Raw genomic sequence first — 24,753 nt, 5'->3', positions numbered from 1 at the left:
CACCATTATTTCAGCCTAACCTACTTCACAGAGCTGTGAGGATAAAATGGGGTGGGGAAAGAGAAACATATACACCATTGAGAGCTCTTTGGAGGAAGCATGATATAAATGTAATGTATATAATTTATTTTAGATGATTCGGAACAGCTTAAAAGAGGGATTGATAATTAACAGTGCATACAACCATTTTAGTCTCCTGATGGAGTTACAGGCTGAATTTGTTTTGGTATCATTTCTTCTGTTTCTGGGTTAGGCTGACTGCTGTTTCCAAGCATGTATAAAAAAAACACAATTTTGCTTAATACAATGTTGATGGTTCCTCTTTAAACTGACTCTTCCCGCCCTTGTTGTTTTCCAACAGGCAAAACCCCAAATGTGTGAAGTATTTATATTTTTACTTGTATCCTGCCCATCCTGCCAGGACCCAGGGCAGCAAGTGCCATAACATGGAACCCAACTAGTGTTCTTGAATACTGCGTCCAGTTCTGGTCTCCGCACTTCAGGAAGGATGCAGACAAACAGGTTCAGAGGAGGGCAACAAGGATGATCAGGGGACTGGAAACAAAGCCCTATGAGGAGAGACTGAAAGAACTGGGCATGTTTAGCCTGGAGAAGACTGGGGGGAGATAGAATAACACTCTTCAAGTAGGTTGTCACACAGAGGAGGGCCGGGATCTCTTCTCGATCATCCCAGAGTGCAGGACACGGAATAATGGGCTCAAGTTGCAGGAAGCCAGATTTTGACTGGACAGCAGGAAAAACTTCCCAACTGTTAGAGCCATACGACAATGGAACCAATGACCTAGAGAGGTAGTGGGCTCTCCGACACTGGAGGCATTCAAGAGGCAGCTGGACAGCAATTTGTCGAGAATGCTTTGATTTGGATTCCTGCATTGAGCAGGGGGTTGGACTCAATGGCCTTGTAGGCCCCTTCCAACTCTACTATTCTGATTCTAGTGCTTCTTGTGCTGCGGCTTCATTGGAGACAAGGCAATTTTTGCAGTTTTCCACTGGGGAGGGGGCGTTGCAAAGGGAATCAGCAAAAATGCCTTCCCTTCCTCTTCTGCCTGCAGATGCCTTCACTGGATCAAAAGCCCTTGCAAGGCTGACTCACCGAAGAGCCCCAGCTGGACACAGCCTTTAGCCTACAACAACTTGCTGCTTCATCTCAAATTATTTGAATAAAACCTTAGGCACATTTATGGGCCAAGCTCTACATAATGCATTGTTATGTTATTAAAAAGTAGTGCAATAAAGGGTTGGAAGCCAGTGCTAGCCCTAAGAGCAGACCCACTGAAATGAATGAAGCTAAGTTAGGCCTGTCTATTAACTTCAGTACGGCTAGGACAGGATACAACCCAAAGTTTGTAACTGAAAAGAAAATAAGGGCTGCATTTATTTCTGTTTCCCCAAAACATTTCAGTTTACTCCCCTGCATGCGCATCCCCCCCAAAAGCCCCTTCCTGGAAATTTTTCACCTCTTCTTGCATGTTAGGTAACTAACTGTGCCAACAACTCATCCATTGTTACTTATTACTGATTTTTTTCAGCCCACTAAGCCCACTCTTCTTCCTCCCCCCCTTCCTTTGGGGGGGGGCTCCCAGTGAATACTTCCTGCACGAGACTCATGGCAGATACCAGCTCTTTCTAAGACAGACAAACAAGACACGGATTTGGGCGTTCTCCACAGGACATTTATTGTACGATTTTCCCCCTCTCCAAATTTCATTTTTTTTCACAACATGGTCACTCCTGGGTATGTCCATAATAGGTCCAATCCCTTTCTGCATAACCCAGGCCTGCTGAGGAAGAGGGGGCAACAACAAAACAAAGGGCCCTTCCTCACCCCCCCCCCCAATTCTATCACACTCCTTAGAATTATTTCTTTCCATCTTAACTCATCCCTCTCCCCACCAAAGATTTTCTTGGTGAACTGGAGGACTGTGCCGACAGCTGGAGAGCAGCAGTGACACCTGCTGTCCAGCTAGGGAAATGCAGCCTCTTCTCCCCCCCCCATACTACTGCCTTAACAAACACACCCTTCTCCACAGTACATATGGAAGACGATGCGTCAAGGACCTGCACTCTCACTATCGCTACTTGTTATTCAAGGAGATACCTCAAAAGCCTTGCCCCCCTCAGGAATCTCTTCCTCAGCAGTTCACAATCCAGACACCCACCAAAGCAGACCCCAGCAACCTTCTCAGCAAGCTGTCGGAAGGGAGCTGGGAGCTAGTCATCTAACGCCCTTGGCTCGGTGGTTCCCTCCATCTCAGGAGCCAGGACGTTATCAGGCTGCTAGCCCCCTCCCAACGTGCGTTGTCCCACCACCCATTCTTTGCCAGCGGGGCAGCCGCATGCCAAGATTTCCCTCCAAACTGGCATGGGCGCCCAACTTGCCAAGCCGTGGTGTCCCAAGAAGTTGCTCCTCTCTTCATTCCTCTTGAAATTCCTTGGTCTCGAGGAAGCAATTGGAACAGAAGAGTCAATCGGGAAAATCTTTCTCCCACCCCCCCCTCGGGAGAAAGGGGGGGAGGAGGAGGAGGAGAGAAGGGAGGGGGAGATGTACCAAAAAAATTAAAGGGTCACATATTGCCGACTTTATAAACAGGCCAAGGAAGGTGGCAGTTTGTGCTACACAGGGATTTGGAGGGTGTCACTCACCACAATATCACAATTACAAAGTTTGCGAAGCTGATCTGGCTGAACTTGGATGAGGAAGGAAAAGTGGGGGCAGAGAGGGGTTCCCCCAGACAGCCAGTATTCAAGCTCTCCTCCGCCCTACTCAGCCTCTCCACTCACACACACGTACTACACGCAGCCTCCTTCCTTGCCAGCAGTTCCTTTCAGAAGCTGAAAGAGCAGCCATAAAAAGTCATTATTTCACTATAGGGCAAAGACACAAACATACAATGTGCCTACCCAAATTTAATTCTCAGGACTGGAGAGAGGGGATCTTTTCTAATGCTGGAGATTATTAAACAGCAATGCTCCACACACCAACTTTAAATAACCCCCCCTCCTGATCCCTGTATTACATGACATCAAATCTGCTAAAGTTATCTGTGCTTTCAATATGCTTCCCCACTCATACGCACACTTCTGAAAGGAACTAAAAGCCACACTCCCTCTTCCTCGCTACCCGAAGACACACATGAACACAACCCAATTCCAGACAAATAGGCAGTGAACGCAACAAGAGAAGGTATTGGGGGTTATTCTGGAAAGCATGTGGACAACCATCCCCTCCTGTTCTTAAATAACCTCACCTTCTTTACTGGAGTGGAATGTACACATTACTACCTTGTTTGTTTAAAAAGAGGCAGTTTTCATTTAGGATATTTATGGCAGGAAAATCAGCTGCCTCTCCTTTATTCAGAGGATGAAGCATGGAGCCAAGACGGCTGTTGCAGGATTCTTGCACAGCACTGGCCCCTGAATCTGAGGGGTGATAAGGTGTAGTGTTGGTTACTCTGAAGATACATCACACAGCACAACTCCAGGAATGTTACAGAAGATCACAAAGAGCGCAGATTCTTCCCGGGGGGGGGGGGGTGTTGACAGAAAAAAGGGAAGAGCTGGCAAAGAAATTCCTGACATTTGACACCACAGTCCAGTCGGAAGTCGCAGCACTTATAGGCAGCAAGAGTCTCTCAAGACCTCACACTTCCTACTGAAAGTCCTGAAATTTCAGACATATAAAGGAAAGGAGGGGGGAGGATCCACAATCCAAGACACATGGCCATTAGTACCCAGATGGCCGTTTTGGAAAAAGGTGGTGGTGGTGGATGTTTAGGAGTTTCTGAGCCCAGCTAATTGGGAGAAGGGTTAGGGAACTTTGGATCACAGGGAATTATTGGTCCTTGAAGATTTTAGTTAAAAATCAAGACACTGAAAAAACACTGTCAGAGAGAGAAGTTAGGGGTTGGCAGAAGAAAGGAAGGGAAGATTCCATGACACATGGAAAGTCTAGTAATAAATCTACAAACAGACAAAATATAATATTATATTATATATATATATGTATAAATAACAAATCAGGCTATTTACAAGACACCCACACGCAATGCACACACACACTGGGGTGGGGATCGGGTCTGGGAAGGGCGGGTGTAAGGGATGTATGGGGGGGAGGCGGGGCTGGAAGATATGGCTGAGATCTAGAGGGGGGGATGCTTTGCCCCTCATGCCTCTCCCGGCCGCTGCTCCTGGATGGGACATGGCTCCGTAAATTCCACTAGGAGCTGAAGTAAACTGCAACGAGGGAGAGAAAAGAGGATTGTCAATCATCTCAAGAGATTCAGCCAGCCCTGCACCACATCACTTCAACACAACTGTGACCAAAACAGTGCCGCAAAGTGGTCCTGAGGTGGCGGGCACAAGTTGCTCACGAAATGCATGCATGCACACACAGAAGCTGCCAACTCTACCTTAACACTTTCCCGAAGTAGATGCCAAGTGCCAAATAAAACTCCCTCCGCCTCAACCCATCCCCTGTTGATGTTTATACAGTACAGCCCTGCTTTTCAGCGGCCCACTAATACGGCAGCTAGAATTAGAGTAAGGCCCCACTCATACAGTGCTTGTTCCACTTTTATGGTGTTTTTCAGGCTTTGGGCGCCATTTTATTGAAGGAGTTCTGCTTTTTGGCGGGTTTCACTTTTAGGCAAGGGTCTGGAACATAACCCGCCTTATGAGTGGAGCCCTACTGTACAGCACTTTCAAAGAGTGTTGAAAAAGAGGTTCTGGATTTATCTACCAAAATGCTAAGTCAGAATCATTACATACAACTCTTCTTGCACATTTTACAACCACCCTATAAGGTAGGTCGGTATAAGCGAGCTCATGTTGCACACTGGAAGGAGGGGGCTGAGAAAGACAGACTTGTATGTTTGGCCAGAGAGGGAGGGCAAGGCAGGGACAGAATTCGAATCAGGTCCTCTCCTATTTTTCACTGGCATCGGCTATAGTAAAGGTACAGAACCTTCAGTCAGAAAGGAACTTGACAGTGCAATCGTACACATGTCCACTCAGACCAAAGTCATAACTGGGTATAATGGGGCTTACTCCCAAGTTAAGTGTGTATAGCAGGCCTTCCCCAACCAAGCAAGTTAGTGCCCTCTGGATGTTCTGATTACAACTCCCATCAGCCCCAGCCAGCACTAGGGCTGATGGGAGTTGTAGTCCTAAACATCTGGAGAGCACTAACTTAAGGAAGGAGAGCGTTTAGGACTACAGTATGAATCCGCAGAAGAACCCTCTGGATCAGGGCAGAAGTCCATTTAGTCCAGTATCTTGATGCCAACATAATCTGATTCCACGCCAGAAGGCAAGATCACCCAGGAATTAACCAATATCCACGCAACAAGACACACACACGGAAAAACAAAATGCCCTCACAATTTATCCTAGTCTGCATCTGTATTGTAATTGTTTTTAAGATGTTTTTAAAAATGTTTTGTTTTTAAGATTTTTTTTTTAAAAAAGTTCATTGCTTGTTATTTGCTGCCCTGAGCTCATTCTGAGAGAAAGAGCAGTATATACATTTAATAATTAATAAGTAAATTTAGAGGAAGATGGGCCACCAGGAGGGAAGAAAAAGGGTCCCCCTGAAAAGATTTCCATGGTGAAGCTTGCCTGAACCCCCTCCCCCCAACAAACTGGCCTCACTACAATAGCGGAACTCACCGATGATAATGATCAAGATTATGGCGCATATCACCCCCAGAATTATCATCATCTGCAACAGAAGAGAAGAAGGGAAAAAAAGAGTTGAGGGCAAGAACTGGAAAAGGTGCTGATGAGATGCAATGGGTCTCGGGGAACCAGCAGAGATAAGAAGGACTGGTTTTTGAGGCAGACTCCACAGCTGAGCCCTACTCAGAAACAAGACAATCTGAAACCTCTACCCCTGTTCGCATCCCTTTCTTCCAAATTTCACACATATTTATTCAGCAAGAGGAATCTGGACTCCGCATATGCTCAGAGATCCACTCACTCTTCACTATTATAAGTCTGGAGATGAAAACACAGATTCCAGGATGAAGTACTTCTGAACTGCTTGTTCCAATTCAGTCCTGCGTGACCATTTTCACAAGACAGGGGGGCAACGGGGCCAAAGGACTTTTAGCAGCCCATTAAAAGGATGCCATTTGCTCCCTCTTTTCACATTACCTTTAGATTCTTCCACCAGTACTTGCGCTTGAGCTTGGCTGCACTGGTTTCAAACTGGGATGCTCCAGCCTGCAGTGCGTCAGCGCGGTCGTCCAGCTCCGAGAGTTTCTGATCCCTCTCGAGCACCTTGTCCACGTTCACGCGCATGATATCCACTACCTGCAGCAGGAAAGGGGGAAAAAAGAAACACGAAGCAGAGAAAAGGTTATATTCAGGAGCCCACCAATACAGCTGCAGACTTGCCATTTCCTTTCAGCGACTATCGTACCGTGAGACCCCCACGACCCTCCTCCGCCCACCAGAGAGGACTCTGCAGGAGAGACGCCTCACCCCAACCTCAAGACCTCACAGGCATGCAAAGGATCCGTGCAGCAGAGTCTCTGTCTCTCTCTCTCTCTCATTGCACCATGCACTGGGGGGCGGGAGGAAAGGCCTAAAGTACCAAGAGGCAACTTTGAATTTTGTCAGGCTGAGAAGTAGTAGGAGGAAATGGAAGCAGGGCTATTCCATCGCAGCTGCTGAGACGCCAGCAGCTCTTGCTCCCCCCCCCCCATGCCAACTGGCAGCAGCCATCCCATCAGGGCTACCTGAACTGTTCCCACCCCAGCTGATCACTACGAGATCTGTAACTTGGAAGGCAGGCCTAAGGAGCAAGGTGTTCTTCTTCTTGTTGGACTCCCAACTCCCATCAGCCTCAGCCAGCATAGCCGATGGTCCGGGATGATGGGAGCTGTAGTCCAGCAACATCTGGAGGGTTGCAGGTTCCCCAACCAACTTTAAGAGCTGGTACATGTGCTTGCTTTTTTCCTCTTCCCTCCCCATCCTTATGTCCTTCTGTCACATCTTTTAGATTGCGAGTCTGTGGGCAGAGACAGTACATTTTTTAAAACTGATCTGTAAAGCTGCTTTCGGAGTCTTTTCAGCTTTTAGAGTGGGGTAAAAAGGCTTTTGAGAAAGAAATAAAAATTCTTTCCTAGGCTTTTGCTTAAATGACATCACAACCTTTTTGCCCTGCAAATTCTGCTGCTGTTGACGCCATTGCTGACTTCCGTCCACTTGTTTTTACCAGCTTATTAGTCTTTTTATTGTGTCATGCTCTTCTGCTGGAAGCTACCTTGAGCCCACATGTTCGGAAAGCACAGCAGAAGTGTTTTAAACATTCTTCATGAGAGAAAGAGACGTGCCTGATTTCTGACCACCTCAAAAGTCCACGAGGGACTTTCTCTGCCCCTCCTCCAAGTTGTCAGAGCCCTCCCCGGAGTGGGAGGAGAATCAAGTCTGGCTGACAAGTACAGCCAAAATCTGTAATATAGGGTCACATCTAACTACGCTCTCCTCAGAGTAGTTCCACTGAAATCAATGAGCCCGTCACGTCCATTACTTTTAATGGGTCTACTCTGAATAGGACTAATACTGGACACAGAATCTGTCCACAGGCTCAGGATGTCTGGGGCAGGGCTGCAGCTCAGCAGCAGAGTGTCTTGCTTGGGTCCGCAAGGTCTCAGGTTCAATCCCTGATGGATTCCCCAGGCAGGGCTGGGAACGTCGCCTCTCTGAAATCCTGGAGAGCGACTGCCAGTCAGTAGGCAACACTGAGCTAGAGGCCCAATGGGTCTGACTCAGAACAAACCAGCTTCCTATGTTAAGCTTCTCCCTACCAGCACTCAGCCCACAAGAATTTGGCTTATCTTACAGAGGGAGGGAGGAATATTTCAGATTCCTAGGAATCATCCTCAAGTTGTTTACAGAGAGCTAGATCAAATGGGAGGCACCACTCCAACATGAACAAGGAAGGAAGCGAGCAGGGCACCAGCTTTGCAGGCAGAAGACCCCGAGTTCAATCCCTGGCACCTGCAGCTACGAAGGAGCCTGGGTAGTCAGACTGGGCCAGACCTACGAGTTTGGAGAGCTGCTGCTGCCCATCAGAGATCAGCCATCCCCCACCTGATGCCCTTGAGATGTTTGGACCAGAGCTTGGGAAAGTTACTTTTTTGAACTACAACTCCCATCAGCCCACTCCAGTGGCCATGCTGGCTGGGGCTGATGGGAGTTGTAGTTCAAAAAAAGTAACTTTCCCAAGCTCTGGTTTGGACTACTATTCCCATCAGCCCCAGCCAGCACAGCCAGCCTAGATGCACCATGGTTCAAATTTGGTACTAAAGCAGTTTCCAGTGTGCTCAAAGGGTGCAAAATGTTGGGAGTTAGCCAGAGGGCCATCTAGGCACACACTTGGGCCACATATCCCTACCTCTACAACCCAAGCCACTGTTAAGCATACATCGAACAGAAGCAGTGGCAGCGCAGATGCCCAGGATGCAGAGGGCCCTAGGTTTAATCCCCGACAAGTCCAGCTAGAAGGACTAGGCAGTAAATGATAGAGAAGCCCTTTCTCTGCCCAAGAGCCTGGAGAACTGCCGCCACACAAAGGAGACAGTAACTAGCTAGCTATAAGGCACGCTTCCTAAGTTCCTTACTAGGCTTGTGTGACAGCTGCTTGACAATTCTTCCCCCATTTGCCTGTCCTCAGTCTTCCTCCCCCTTCTGTGCTGCCTCCCCTGGTGTCGAATTGTAGACGGCAAGCTCCTTCTGTCACGGGTTCTATTTTGTTGTTGTGCATTGGTGCCATATAAACAGCATCACTCGAGCCAGTGAGCCAGTCCAGAAGAAATACAAAATGAGCATTACGATAAAATCCATTTCCTAAGAGCAATATTATAGAATTTTTATGCCACCTCCAGATCTCTTAACATAGTTTGGGGGGGGGGGAAAGAAAAATGAGAACCTCTCTCACACACACAAAAGGGTTGCAATGGATACAAATCTCTCTTCCCCCCCCCTTTCTCACATACCCTCCCTCTCCAACGGAGGTGGTGGGGAGAAGCGTTATCTCCTCCTAACCCCCCCTTCCTACATCACAAATGCACATGCACACAAGCATTACTCACCTCATCAACCTGAGCCTGCGTTTGCTGCAGCCTTCTGTTACTGGTGAGATTGGGGGGTGGGGCAGGAGGGCCGCCCCCCTCTCCTCCGGCAGCAGGGGGTGCGGTGGCAGGAGCAGCAGGAGCCGACCTGGAGGCAAGAGGCAGAAGGATGGTGAATAACTCCCCCCACAACCTTTCCTGTCATTTTAAAAGTTTTCCCTACATTATAGTTCCCAACTCTCTTGGAAATACAGCACAGTGGCTTAGACTGTCAAAATGTGGAGGGCACAGCAAGGCAGTTTTCATCAAACAACAGAAATATGTCTTTGTTGCTTGCCACAGAAGTTTTGTCTCAAAGCAACTTAAAATTTTTAAAAGCATCTAATACACCATATAAACTGCATCTGCAATTAAAAAAACAGCAATCGCACACATTATTAACTAAAAATGTTCATCCAACAAAAGGACACATCCTACCCCACCCAACTAAAAGATGAACACCAATCAGGAGGAAAATGCCTGGGTGAATAAAAACATCTTTACCTGGTGCCTAAAGACTGAAAGCAATGTTGCGAGGGGGACTTTTCTGGGAAGAGTATTCCACAGCTGGGGAGCCACCACTTAAAAGGCCCAATCTCATGTTGCTGCCCTCCGAGCTCCCATGAAGGGGGCACACAAAGAAGGGCCTCCGATTACAAAATGTAGTTAACACGTACAAGCCCTCCAACAGAAAAAGTGGGGGAATTGCTGGCACACAAGCCAGCCCCAGCCCCCTGGGGCTGCCCATTCGGCCCACAGCATCCCCCTCCTTACCCCACAACTCCCAAACCGCAATTAGTCTTGCAATCTGAACTGCGGCGCACAGGGCTATTTTGGGGGGGGAGGTTCACATTGGAAAGGGTTGACCCCTCCCTGCACATTGCAAGCCCCCCCCCAAATGCCACAATTAGTTTTGCAACTGGTATGTTTCTGAATGTTGGATACGCGGCAAGAGCACCTTCTGTTTAGTTCTCTTTGCATTCCTAAGGGGAGATGGAGAGAAGGTCCTCCAGCTGGCAAGGCTACCTAACCTTACCTGTGCTCCTCCAACTGCCTTCCTCCCACGGAAAGCAGATACACTCAGAGAGCTGACTTCACTTCCATCCTCTCTGTCCTTCCAGCTGAGGGATAACAGACAGCTTCCCTTTGACTTCCTCCTCTACCATGAAGGCAATGATCAGGCCTGGCCGTTGCGCCTCCAACTTACTTAGACAGGTAGAATTGGAGCCTCTCCTATCAAGTATGTGTTTCTATTAATAAAGTAGTCTTCTCTTATTTTGAAAAAAGTCTGAAGTCTCAGGGATTCAAAGCAAGGTAAAAGCTTGCTTTCTCTCAGGCACAGCCGCTCACTCTGCACAGAAAGGCTAAGCAAGCTACACTCAGCCAAACTCTGCTAATTCTACCAATACTCCAACACTGAATACCAGTTACGAGAAACCGCAGGAGGGGAGAGTGCTGCTGCGCTCTGGTCTTGTTTTCAGGCTTCCCTTTGGGGCATATGGTTGGCCACTGTGAGAGCAGAGGCTGGACTAGAGGGGCCTCTGGCCTGATCCAGCTGCAGGACTCCTTATGTTCTTAGGCTTGAAAAACAGCCGACTGTTGAGAAAAACCTCCTATAGGTGCCAAACATGATTGCAGCACATGGGGGCACAGGGGTTGGGGGGGTCCCTTATGGATGAAAACCCTACTTAGGTGCTACAAACTCCCATCCTCTGAACCACAATGAGGCTAGGGAAAAAAGCCTTGTATTGGCTTTAGGGGCAGGGATGGGAAACCGGGTGCCCTCCAGACACGGTTGGACTCCAAATCCCATCAACCTCAACCATGAATGAATGAATCTTTATTTTTACCCCACCCTTTTTCCAAAACTGGAACTCAGGGCGGCTTACAAATAAAAACTACACATAGGTAAAAAACATACAAAAATATACAATTAAAATAGAATTAAACTATTCGCAACATTAAAACCATGAAACATACACTTAAGATACTAAGGCAATTTAAAACATTAAGAATAGGACCATAGAAGAATACAACAGACCTTATGAGGCCCTATCTTAAACATCTTCCTAGTCCAAAAGCCTGTCGGAATAAAACCATGGCCAACAGTCAACCTGAAGGGCCACAGGTTTCCCACGCTAGTGACTAAAGGGACTTTGTACTGTTTTCATGGTGTTTTGTTTTACTGTATATGCTGCTGTAGACCTCCACATTATGTTGTCTCATTTTGTCCTCACAATGATCCTGTGAGGTGGATGTGGCTGAGAAGGAACAAGGGAGCCTTCACGATCCCACCCAGGGCGCCTCGCAGCCTGGAAGAATCAGAGTGTTGAGGAAGGCCTTGCAGGCCACCTAATCCACACACACCCCAACCCCACTCTACAGGTTTTGAAAAGGGATGTCATGTCTCCCCCCCCCCTTCAGTCTTCTCTTCTCCAGGCTAAGAGTACCCAGTTCCCAAAAACTTTCCTCAGTAATCTTGTGAAAGTGAGAAAATAGGCAGCAACTTTCCCCAAGCCTGCCTTAGAAGCTGCAGGTACGTATAAGAGATCATCGTTGTTTATGGAGGACAGAGCGTGGAGTTGAATCAGCCACTACTCATTGATCAGTCCTAGAAGATCACCTCATCGCCTACATGCCCAACTGATCACTGTGATCTGCAAGAGAGGACATCCTCCAGATGCCATCCTATCAGGAGGTCCATTCTGCACAATGCCAGAATGACGCCTTTACAGTGTGGTGGCACCTACCCTTTGGAACTCCCTCCCATTCTGCATCAGGCAGGCACCCTCTCTATGGTCTTCTTGGCGCCTGCTAAAAACACTCCTCTTTCAACAAGCCATAAGAACATAAGAAAACCCTGCTGGATCAGGCCATCTAGTCCAGCATCCTGTTCTCACAGTGGCCAACCAGATGCCTATGGGAAGTCTGCCAACAGGACCTGGGCGCAACAGCATTCTGTCCTCCTGCGGTTTCCAGCAACTGGCATTCAGAAGCGTACTGCCTCTGGCTGTGGAAGCAGAGCATAGCCATTGTGGCTAGTAGCCTTTGATATCCTCCATGAATTTGTCTAATCCTTTTTAAAGCCCTCCAAATTGGTGGCCGCCACTGACTCCTCTGGGAGCAAGATCGTGAAGTCTAAAACTCGCTCTGAGAGCAACTTTGCCTTCTAATGGTCTGAAGGCATGTGAGGCCAGCACCTGCTGAAGCTAAGCAGGGTCAGGTCTGGTCAGTGCCTGGATGGGAGACCGCCAGGGAACCATATGGAAGCCGCCTTGGGTTTCTACCATGAAAAGAACAAGCGGGGTATAAATGTAATAAATGAATAAATAATAATAATAAGGTATCTGTCATGAATCTGAGTTGATTTTATGTACGTGCTGTTATTTTAAACCTTTTTATATTTATAGTTGTGGGTTTTTAAAATTGTTATATATATAAATAAATACAGAATGGCTCCTCAATTGATTAAAAAGATGTCCCTAGTTGATTTTAATCATAACAACTTTTAAATATGAAGAACTTACAAAAGAATAAATATGATGGACTTACAAAAAAAATCATCCCCAAAAGGCAATATATAAATCAGGTGATTAATAATTTAATTAAACACTGCAGGAGGCGGGCACGAGCCGAGAAGTGGTATTTCATCCTCACGAGGGAATGCCTCTTCAAAGATGGTTCCCAGTATGTCACGACAGAGGCCAACCTCTAAAAATGAGGCTCTGAATCTGCCTCAAGGATCCTGCTCTCATGTCAGCATCTCAAGGGCATTAGATGAAAGAACACAAGAAGCATGGCTTTCTTCATGGTGGTGCCATGGCTCTAAGATATCCTCCTGGTGGAGACTCGCCTGTCTTCTAAACAGAAATACAAAACAGCCTTATTCCAATAGGCTTTGCAGGAGGGAGGGTGGCGATGTGACAACAGGCCTTTTCAGTGGTGGCTCCTGGCTTGTAGAACACTCTCCCCAAGGAAGCACACCTGGCACCACCCATCATCTGTTTTTAGGTACCAGGCAAAGGCATTTTTATATAATTTTATTTTGTAACCTGCTTGGATTTTATTACAATCAAGCATTATATACATTTGATTAAATAAAAGAAAATAAAAATTTACCCAGGCCTCAGACCCTTAATCTGGAGGGTAGTTATGCCTGTGGTCTCTTTCTCTGCTCATTATTTAAGAGGAATGGGTAGGATGTGTTCATTTGGATGAGTACTTTAGGTCTTGTTTTACTGCTGTTTTTATACATTTCTTGATATTTTGATCCTGTAAATCATTTTGAGACACTTCGGTGTAAAAAGTGATGAATACCTATAATAAATAATACTAATGATATCTGCTGCTTTTAAAAAAAATAATTTGATTGCTGTTTTTAGGCTGAATTGTTTTAAACTGCATTCCTTTTCATTCACCCTTCATAAAAAACTTTATTGTATTATCTAACTGATATCAATTGTTCTGTTACCAATCTTCAAAAAAGCAGAATATTAATAATATAGTAATTCCACCAGCCTTGCATGAAAGTGATGACAAAAAAAACCTCGTACTCTTCAAAAATTCAGGAAACCATCTTCCAACATAACTACTTTTGTCAGTTATTATTACACCGAAGACCTGAAAAAGAAAAAAGCCAACGCTTCTTCTACTTGTCTGCAAGTCCCTACTTGCCACAGGCAACTTAATTCATGCAGAGCTTTTCCATTAGAGCTCAAAGTACATTCTCTCTCCGTCTACAAAAGGCTGCCCCTTCTTCTGGGTTCTATTGCTACCTTTTCATTTAACATGGCACCTGTATAACATGGCATTGCACATAAAGGCCATTCCAAGCAGGACTGACTACTATCAGTCGGGACATGGGGACGTCCGTTGTCTCCAAGAAGCACAGCTAAGCTTAATTTGCAAAACGTAGACACAGAGCCCACCAGGTTCAGCTTCTCTTGGTACAGAATCTGGTCGACCACTGCAGCAAATTTTAAAAAATCGCCCCCAGGGCTTGGCCAGACAACACATAGATGTAGCCACCTTGCTGACTCTAAGCAAGGCTGGATGTGGTCTGCCCCCAAATGTAAGATGTGCCTGGGACCCTCTCAAGTTCTACCATGGAAGAAAGGTGGGATGCAAATGGAACAAACAAATAAAAACAAACACAGCTAAAATCCCATCCATAATTTCCTAGGACCCAGCACAAACATAACTTTCCCATCAGCCACTGCACCCAGCCAATTTTATTTAAATGCCACAAACATTTTATTAAATAATATAGCAAGCCTACCCAGACACATAAAACTGTCATGTATTTTAATCTGTCATTTTAGCTTATAATGTATGTTTTTCACTTTGGAAACAGCTCAGAGGTTTCATATATTATTAAACTATATATAAATTTTGCTAAATGAATAAATAAACTGAAGAAGTGTTTGGAATAAAGCTAACTGCAACACACACACCCAAAGCCCTTCTTGCATCAGTTAAAAATGAGTTATCAGCCAGCCTCCCCCTCGCCCTCAAGAGGGTCAGATGGGCATACAGAGTGCTGCACTATAAATACATGGATAGGTTTAAGATATGGAGCTATAATTAGATGGGGATTAACAACAAGGGCTCTATATTTAATCCCTGGGAAGGGAGACCTGGACAGTGTCACACAAACCAAGATTAGTCACATTACCAAGATCAAGTTTTGTGAATACTAGATGGTTGCAGGATGGCAAGGAAGAGGCTCTGGGGAGCCTGGATGTACAGAATCCAAAATTCTTGCAACCAACAGGACCCAGACTTTCAAATTACAAATGAATTGTGAATACTGGTCTAATTGCAGGGTAGCAGATGCTTGTCCCCTACTCCCAACCCAGGATTAGAGGGATAACAGGTCACTTCAGATTCCTGAACTACAATGTTCAAGGTGCCCAGAATTTTCCCAGCCTTGACTGGCAGCTATAGAAATAAAAGGCTTCATTTTGCCAGGTCTGGGCTCAGAAATCTTGGCTTGCGCCAACTGAGTTTCCTTTTAGAAAAAGAAATCAATCGAACATGGAGGAACTAAATGTTCATAAAAGAGATCCGGTACCTAACTAACTCCCCCCTCCACATTCACAAGCACCTTCTATTCTCAGATAGTGACGCCACCACTTGCTCACTGGGACAGTCATGCACTGCAGGGCAGGGAGGCAGGCAAAGCAATGCCAAGGGGACGGCTGGGATCATCCATCAGAGAGAACTGCTAGAGAAACAAAAGTGGGAGGAGCTCCAGAGAATGGTACGTAACAAGCATGTCCTTTTCTGAAAAAGAAAAATCCAGACTAACAGAGGCCACAAATTGTGGCTTAGAGTTAAGAAAGTGTCAGGTAAAGATGTGGGCCTGCTACGAGAGGAAGCAATGAAAGTCAGCAAAGAGGCCAAAGTTCTTTCCTGAGTGACCTTGCCCCATCACCGTCTTCACCCTCAAGTGTGTGACAGAACATTTTGAGATTTATCTTCAGAATCATGAGGGAAAGAAACATGCTGGCCGTTTAGGGTTTGTTCGTTACATGAAAATTGCAGGATTCAAACAAGAGCCCTACAAAAGCCACACACACATATCCAGAATATAAATATGGTATCATTAATTAATGCTATGCTCTGATAATATAATCTCAGTTACATGTTCGACAGAGGGTGCACTGGGGCCTGGAAATTCAGCATCCTCAGAATCCGTCATCCTAATAAAATGATAATAATAAGTTAAAACTGCTGCAGCGCGTGTTGGCACGGTCCAGAAGGCCGGTACTGAAGCAGATTCGATCAGAAATAATCCAGGCCAGGCAAAGTACTTTGTAAGAGTCTTTTACTGACATTAAGTGTTTCAAACGCAGTCCTCCTTCCATACCACATTCCCCCACACCAGAGCTGCTGCGAGTCCTGCTCTTATCAAAGCTGTTGCCCTTGCCAACCAGCTGCTGGCCTTGACAGACCTGGCATTCTCTCTTGCTCCGGTTAACCCTTTTCTTCAGGTTTTCAGAACCTCTTTCTGTGAGACACACAGACAGCATTACAGGCCAACAAAAACAGCATCCTAACCCACGAGGAACTGGTAGCCTTACCCTCCAGCTGTTCTTGGACTCCAGCTCCCATCACCCTGGATCACCTGGCCATGCAGACCAGGAATGATGAGAGATGGGAGTCCAACAACATCTGGAGGGCATCCTGTTGGCTGCCTCTGCCATAAGGCTACGGAGATCATCTTCTAAGGCAGCCTTCCCCAACCTGGTGCACGCCAGAGGCTTTGGCCTGCCAACTCTCATCATCCTTGGCACTGGCCATGGCTGACAGTAGTTGTAATCCAAAATGACTGGAGGGCACCAGACTGGGGAAGGATGTCCCAAGGCTTCTTTCTCACTAAGGTGGTAAATCCATCTCTGCCAGTGGGGGTCCAATATGATGGAATACTCCTCCATCATCTACTCACCCACACAAAAATCAGGCCAAGTTCAAGGTTCTAGTCTTGGTGTACAAAGCCCTATACAGCTTGGGACCAGGATACCTGAAAGACCATCTTACCTCTCATATACCCCGTTGATCACTGCGCTCTGCAGGTGAGGGCCTCCTGCAGATACCATCTTATGAGGTCTGATCCGTACAACATAAGAAACGGACCTTTAGTGTGGCAGCACCTACCCTGTGGAATTCCCTCCCCTTAAATATTAGACAGGACAATCTATGTTATTTTTTGGCGCCTACTGAAGATCTTCCTCTTTCAACAAGCCTTTTGAGACCTTATCCCAGTCTGCATCTGTGTTGGAATTGCTTTTTAATATGTTTTTAAACCTTTTTTTAAAAAACAGTATGTTTTTAACCTTTTTTTAAAGATGTCTTGAAAACTTTTAAAAAATGTTTTTAAAGATGTTCTGCTTTAATGTATTCTAAAGTCTGCTTTTATGATGTTTTAAAGTGTTTTTAGGGCTTTTGTTTGCCGCCCTGGGCTCCTGCTAGGAGGAAGGGCGAGATATAAATCAAATAATAATAACAGTAATAATAATGCCCTGCAAATAAGAGATCTGGCAGGAGATGGAGGGGGTGATATCTCCCTCACATGCTACTGAAAAATGCGCAAGGAGTTTATTTTTTCCACATGTGAATCGCATGATCTTCCCTCCCCCACACACGCAGTGATACAGCCCAGGGTCAAGGCTGATTTGTGAATGTGGCTAAATTTCTGCAGCTAGAAAAGGCAGAGCGAGGCAAAGCGGGATTCTTGGTGCATGAAGGTTTCAGTGCTCTGCCAGGCCTAGAATAAATTATGAAAAAGATGCTAATACATATAAGAAACACCCCTCATTTGCCTAGATTTCATTTTTCCCAGGACACCAAATGTTGCATTTTTAAGAACATCCAAAGGCCCCTCTTAGACTTTTCCATCTCAAAAGAGCAAACTGACATCTGTCGAGGACACAAATATACCTGAAAGCAAGGGTTTTTTTGCTTTTCTCTCCCACATAATATTCTTATTATTTCAATTCTTTGGGTATGCCCCAACATGCCCCCGCAGCAAGGCAAGGCCTTGCAAGACATGTGGTAGGTAGAGAGGAGCATCTTCAGCATCAAGAAGCAGGGGATGCTCAGTGAGCAGAACGGCAAACAAACCAGATTTACGAGCAGGAGATGTTTGATCAAGAGCCTGGGTAGCAACCAGATGGGTAAATAATAATGGAATCACAAAAGCGAATGACAGGGCAGCCTCGACCCTGGGGCTTTGGCCAGTGTAGGAGAAACAACAGCGGGCCTGACACAGATCTTCACAGGAGGCACATTTGATCAGGGAGCATCTCATTCATTGCAGTCGGCTTCTTCCAGGGATAAAGAAATGATGACACGTATTTTCCCCAAAATATCCACCACAAAGACAGGCAATTCCTTTGAATGAATGCTTTGAATGAATGTCTTCAAAAAATAACAGTAAAGATGCTGCCCCTGAACCATACACGACTGGTCAAAGGTATGTGGGGTGGGAGGTACGAGACTAGATAAAGCTCAAAATCTGACCATCTGGGTCTTAAATGTTAGAAATTAGCAAGGGAGAGGGAGATGTCTTCCATGTTAGTATGCAAGTCTGGTTCATTTTTTTCAGCTGAGCTATTTCCCATGCAACTTTTTCAAGCCCTCCTGCTTGGACAAAACCATGCAGTGCAGGTTTCCAGTCCTCATGACCAGGGAGAAAACACAGGGAGTAGTATTAGCTCTGGAAAAGATAGGTCAACAGCAACCAGCATCTATTTCTTCCAAAAGCCATTAAAGACACTTCAGAAAATGGACGGAACATCATGTAAGATTTAAATGTAAGCAACAGAGCCCCCAAACTCTAAAGTGCTGCAAGAGACACCCCCCCAGCCTAATGGCGTCTGCGCCCTTCCTCATATAATTATTTTATGAGGTACAAGGCAAGCAAAAGTATTTACTGCCACCAGCAAGCTAGGGTTCCTAATGCAGCCTGGAAAAATCACTACACACATAAATTAATGTTCACAGAGGAAAATGGGATGAGAGAATGCACTCTTGGCCACTTTCTACCTTTCCCTATATGGGAAGGGACAGAAAAGAGAACAGTGCTCAGTGGCAGAGCACTTGCTTGGCATGCAGAAGGCCCCAGCTTCAATCTCTGGCATCTCCACTTAGAAGGATCAGGTAGAAGGTGAGACCCTAAAGAGTGCTGCCAGTCACAGTAGGCACCACTGGGGTGGGAGGACCAACTGGGCAACTGCCTATGCTCCCTAAGACGTGGAGAGAATCTCAGCAGCCACCTTGCCAGGAAATGTGTGCTAAGAGGTGTGTGGTGTTGCCAAGATCCTTCAGAAACAAAACACTTAAAAACGACTGGCAATAAGCGCAAGGAATTCATTCTCCCATAAGGAGACACGTACTGCTGTTAAAGCAGCTTAATATCAGCAGTGGGTAAAGATCAGGCGTCCTGTGCCAAGGCGTATGTATGGGGCCCAATCCAAAGTCCATTGCTGTTACACCAACTAATTTGATAAAGACGGGGATGAAGGTTCAAAGGTGGCAAGTCAAGCTTCCAAAGGGGGCTCATAAATGGGCTGGGGTTTAGAGGCACGTAGAGGAGAAGAACGTGGCAGTGTGGGGAAGGGGAACAGGAGGGGCAAATATTTGGGGGGGAATCCGGGCTTTGCATCATAGAACAGAGGGCGATGGAGACACCTCAGGCCCTCCAGGCCTTTCTATCTGGCCCTCAGAACTCTCCCTAGGCTGCAGCCCTACTTCATACCCGCCTTGAGTGTTTGCGTATGGCTGCAATGTGTCCCTGAACTCTGATCATGTCAGGATGGAGGATGGGGTGTGGAAACTAACCGACTGCACAAAGACAAAATTTGCATTTGTTGCTCCGCCCATTTTTCCCACAACCGGCATGCGGCCCCCAGAGGGTTGCCCAGAAGGGAACGTGGCCCTTGAGCTGACAAAGGTTCCCCACCCCTGTGACAGAGGCTGTCGTGAGGGCAAGCAACAATGTCCCCCAGTGAACAAGACTCCCTGCAGGCTACTTAACTCTTCTGGGGGGTTATCTGCAAGGCTGACCAGCTCTCCAAATATGACTTCCCAGCAGATACGAACATGACTTGAACCATCTCCTGATGATCCCCTTGTTTTAAACACACGAAAGCCACACAAACAATGTACTTGTTTTATCAGCTGCTTAGAACAAGAGGCTTTGTTTGTTCTACATTAGGCAAGTCCTTGATTTTTTCCTCTCTTTTTGGGGGGAGGTGTCAAGGAATCAGCTGAGGATGCATATACAGCTTAAGGAACATGCTGGCAGCTTTGGGAAGGGCACTGATAACTGCCACTAGGTAAACAGGCAGGCAAGATTTAGACAAGTTTGTGCCTAGCCTGCGCCTTAGGCAACAAATGACTAACACGGGCAGGACAGTAAAACAATCTTGTGGCTTAGTAACTTTGTCAGACTTATTTGTAAGGCTGTTACATCCCACAATCTATACTCAAAATTATTTGCACGCTCCACATTCACCAGAGATTTACCCCACACACACCCCACAAAGCCCACCTCCCAAATTACTCATTACCTAAAAAACCCAAGACTGCTTCAAGCAAATTCTATGATTCTATAATTCTATGAAAGGGAGCGGAGGAAAAGATTAATTCATTCAAAGGAGGACAGAACAGACTGAAGGGCAAGGGGAGGGAGGGTATTTGATGACAGCACTATCCTCCTCACTCTGATTTAACCAAACAAGGCCCACACATCCCCAAGAAGAGGCACCAGATAATTTACAGATCACTGCTCCGAGGATCGGAAAATATTTCATGTTCCTAGTCCCAGCATCAGAAATATCTAGTCATTAGGACACATTAAGGGTTGTTGTTTTTTTGAGGGGGAGTTAACCATGATTACTTCTGGATACAGCCATTTTAGTCCTCAAATATGAGCAAGAACTGGGAGCCTCAAAATCACCACCAACTCTTTCTAAAGGAGAATTTATACCCTTTATTTGTATTGATTATATCTGTTTTTAACCGGTTTTTACTTGTCAGAAGTGTTTCTAGGTTTTATTGTTTTTAAAATCTGTTGTTTTTAACTTGTTAGTGTAAGTTGCTTTGGGTCACCATGGTGAGAAAGATGACCAAAAAATATAATAAATAAATACGTAAACAAATATGATGAACGCAGAGGTGGAAAGCTAAAACTAGATGGAATGGGGAGGAGACAGAACAGAGGAAAAAAGAGTGTACAACTGCCTATGACATACTGTTATGCAGTGCAAAGAATATTAAAAGACAAAATTTAGTTGTGCTCCCTCCATTTAAGGCATTTTCCCACTAAAGAATCCTGGGAAATGTAGTTTGCTAAGGGTGCTGAGACTGTAGCTCTGTGAAGGATAAACTACAGTTCCTAGGACCTGGGGGGGGGCTTTAAATTTATAGTGTGTACACAGCCTTCATCAGAGTTCTTTGACCCTTGAAATCTAACAACATCTGAGAACAAAACTCCCATCATCCACAGTCAGCTTAGTCAATGGCCAGGAATAATGAGAGTTGTAGTCCAACAACAACTGGGGACCCAAGCTTTAGGGAAGATTATTTACTTAGAGGAGACAGAGCAGGGGGAAAAGGATAAGATTGCTGGGAATATGTACAGTATAACTAAAATTATTTATAATAAAAATTATTATAATCAGATTCAGAATATGCTGTTAGACTTTTAAGTGTTATAAATAATCATGCAATCAACTTCTTTCATTAACATATGAATTCTGTCCTCTTTAAATTTGCATGCTAGATATACAACATGAGTGAGGTATCATCTAGTTTAGTATTCAAGTCAGGTCAGTGGACCCATACATTATCAAAGATTGGAGTAAGCTCACATCCAGATCTGCAGATCACCAGTGGCTAAGCAGTGGGTATCACTGGATTTTTATGGATAAACTGTCACTGTTGGTCTGTGTAGCATAACGTTTATTAATACCCGGACAAATGCATAGTCAAATATGGCTGTGGAAGAAATGAGGCAAGTTTAATTTTTACACCGGCTGATTTTTATTACTGTATCTTAAATCTCATTACAAAATCACCTGCTAATTTATCAGCTGTTCTCTGGTTTCTGTGTTTCAGCTCACAATATTCCCACAATGGGGGGGGGGAGGGAAGAAAGCACTTCTCCACAAGGCACAGAAAACAACTTGAGTCTCAGAATGCTCCCATCACAGCCCCAGCCAGCCTTCAAAAGCAAAATCCCAGAATTCACAACCCAAATGCCTTTCTCCCACCTGCCTGCTTAGCATTCTTCAGCCCCAAAGAAATGTTAGACCACCTGAGCACATGTAGAGTGCAGTCCACTTGTCACCAAACACACCACGGCATTTCCACACTCACGGAGTCGAAGCATCCAGCCCTGCCACCACCCCTTCCTCTCTTTTTAAAGCAATTTGCCAGGAGAACCTGCCAAACAAAGCCTCTCCTTGCACATCTCTGCATGCCTGCTATCCTGCCTACCCCTTCAACACCCCTAATTTCTCAGGTACACCCACCAACACCACCTTAGCCCCCAAAATGTACCCACAACTAATGTGTTTTTTTGCACCTGCATTTCATGCTGCTTTACATATGGAGGGCAAAAATCCATCCCACCCCCCATCCTCCTGTACCTTGACCCATTAACCTGCTCATCTGTTTTCGTTACCCACAAACCTTCCTGTCTGAACCCCCAACTACCAGACCTTTCCACTCCTTCCCTAATCTCACCCTTACAATCTTGACCAGAATATCTCCCCCTCCCCTTTTGGAGCTAAGGAGAAATTCCAGATAGGACAGCACAAAACTGTATCTTCTAGAAAGAATACCATATCTTTTTTTGGGGGGGGGGTGTCTATAAACCTTTTCAATGATACACAAAGGGAGTCACATCACAAAGATGCCAATCACAGCAACACCACCTTAGGTCTTTGTTTAAAAAGGGGGAACATTCCACCCCAAAAGGAAACAAACATCAAAGGCTGAATGGAAATCAAGGCAGTGACACAGCCTGGAAAAGGGGTATTTTTAGCGTCATCCGTCTGCCTGCTTGCGTCTGCAAAAATCCAAAAATACTCAAAAGGGTACATGGGGAGGGTGATTTGCCTTAAACATGCTCCCCCACCACATCCCCCCAAATCCCATTATTTTAGACATGGTGGGGCTGTACTGAATGTCTACTGAAGAGGAAAAATGAAAAGAGGGCTGTAAACATATCTGGTCCACCAGGATTTCAGAAGACATCCTCCCCTCTTCCCTTCCTCAGTTTCAACCACCTGAGCCTTTTATATGCACTTGGGGAAGCGACATTTCTAATCCCCCCTTCCTTTATATACTCATACCCACTTCCACCTTCACAGACAGCAGTGTGGGGAAAATCCTGATCCCAAAAAATGTTTCTCCGTTTAATTATTATGTTTTAACTTCTATCTTACAGGTCACAGTAATCAGTTAAAAAGGCCTCTAGGTACGTTTATGGAGGAGAAAAGGGGGGGGGAACAGGCACTCCCATTAAAAAAAAGGAACATTATTAGATTGCATGTAGATTTTAAAACGTATTTAATTCCAGCTTCATTCATCATTTTTTTTAAAAAAGGAATTAATTCACCATCAAATCTGGAAGAAACAGAATGGGGGCAGGATTAAGAAGGAATATCTAACAATTTATTAAGATCACCTTCCCTAGATCCTGCTCCCCCTACAAGATTTGGGGGGGGGGAGAGGGAGAGAAGGAAAGACTCATATATGGGAGCAGAAGGCCCATACAAGATGACCTCATTTATTTCCAGCGATCTTACGAAAAATGCAACGTTACAGGTTGTTTATTTCTCTCCATCCTTATTTTGCTTTCTCCCCCAGGGTGAAGGGGGGGGGTTGAGGCAAGAGATGCAGCAATGCAACCAGCTGATTCCTTTGCCTGCATAAATATATGAATTTGGAGAAGAGGGAGGGCGGACGTGCCCCCTTGAGGGAATCCAAAGCACCTCCTCGCCCCGACCCCTCCTTCCCCAAGGAATCGCCTTAGGCTGATGTGTGGGTGGGAGAACAGAGAGAGAAAGAAAAAGGATAACGTGCGGGTGGAGTCCCGAGACAAATATTTCCACCATTCCGTTCCCAACGCCCTAAACCTGTTTGGCAAAAGCGGGAAAGCCATGCCAAGCCCATCGCCGCCCCCTCCCCGAAATGGGAGACCCAACCCATAACGCACAAGCCCTCATGCAAGGGGGGCCGGGGGTCATTGCACGCCACCGATCTCCTTGCAAGGATCCGCCCCCTTTGCTCACACCAAAAAAGAGAGAGGGAGACACAGCAGCGGGTCCACAGCGTGGGCGGCGAAGCCTTTTTTTCTCCCCCCCCCCGAAACCTTAACAGGCACCTGCCTTTATGCACCTGAAAGACCACCGGGAGCTTCGCTCCGAGCGCTACTTACATCTCTCGGGATGCTGAGGGAGACGGGCTGGCGGGGCGGGGCGGCTCGGCAGGGACTGTGGAGCGGCGGCTGGACTCTCGCTCTCCCCGAACGCTGCGGATCTCTCCAGCTGAGGCGGGAAGATGGCGGTTGGGCTGCTCACATCCGGGCACTTCGCGGGAGGGGAGAGGAGGCGGAGGGCGGGGCAAGGGGAGGGCGAGAGAAAAAGGCACCTGCGGCGGCCATCTTGGCGTGCCTCTCCTCCTTCTCCACAACAGGCCTTCAAATTATACCCCAAAATGACTCAACAGCCTCTTTGGGTGTTTAAAAAAACAAAACAGGGAAAAGGGGAACGATAAAAGAAAGAGGGGAAAGACAAACATGCCACAAGGTATGTCGTGGCAGGTTCCCCTCAGAATCTGAGGAAATAAATTCACTATCCTGGCCTAATGAAACGTTTTTTTAAAAAAAATCCCATTGATTAATCGCACAATGGTAGTGTAAAACAAAACCAAAAAGAACCGCCCATTGAAGCACCTCCTTCTATGCGTGGCTCTTAACCTCTCTCTGAAGGCTTGGATGGCTCTCTTAAAAAGTAGAGGTTAGACCCATTTGTTGACTTTGGTTATAGACTGCACTTTAATAAAAATGCAGGAAGGCAGTTACACATAAGACGGATACAAG

The 24,753-nt window shown here is 46.0% G+C and overlaps 1 protein-coding gene across 1 annotated transcript; it reads right to left on the bottom strand.

The window, feature by feature from the left end:
- Positions 1-1,672: 1,672 nt before the first annotated feature.
- Positions 1,673-24,278, bottom strand: VAMP2 (vesicle associated membrane protein 2). The gene is made up of 5 exons (XM_061588146.1): positions 24,091-24,278; positions 9,120-9,246; positions 6,175-6,333; positions 5,689-5,740; positions 1,673-4,254 (listed from the first exon to the last, which is right to left on the bottom strand). Coding segments are annotated over exons 1-5 (357 nt in total). The 5' UTR covers positions 24,093-24,278; the 3' UTR covers positions 1,673-4,237.
- Between the last annotated feature and the right edge of the window lie 475 nt (positions 24,279-24,753).

Source organism: Rhineura floridana, chromosome 11 (assembly GCF_030035675.1).
Source record: "Rhineura floridana isolate rRhiFlo1 chromosome 11, rRhiFlo1.hap2, whole genome shotgun sequence".
NCBI classification, from domain to species: Eukaryota; Metazoa; Chordata; class Lepidosauria; order Squamata; family Rhineuridae; genus Rhineura; species Rhineura floridana.
This window is presented reverse-complemented; position numbering and strand designations above follow the sequence as displayed.

What these genes read in the sequence shown, in the direction of transcription:
- VAMP2 (XM_061588146.1), bottom strand. An exon ending in CGCAGGCTCAGGTTGATGAG is followed by an intron (nt 6,334 to 9,119) that starts GTGAGTAATGCT and finishes TTCCTGCTGCAG; the next exon opens with GTAGTGGATATCATGCGCGT. An exon ending in ACTGGTGGAAGAATCTAAAG is followed by an intron (nt 5,741 to 6,174) that starts GTAATGTGAAAA and finishes CTTCTGTTGCAG; the next exon opens with ATGATGATAATTCTGGGGGT.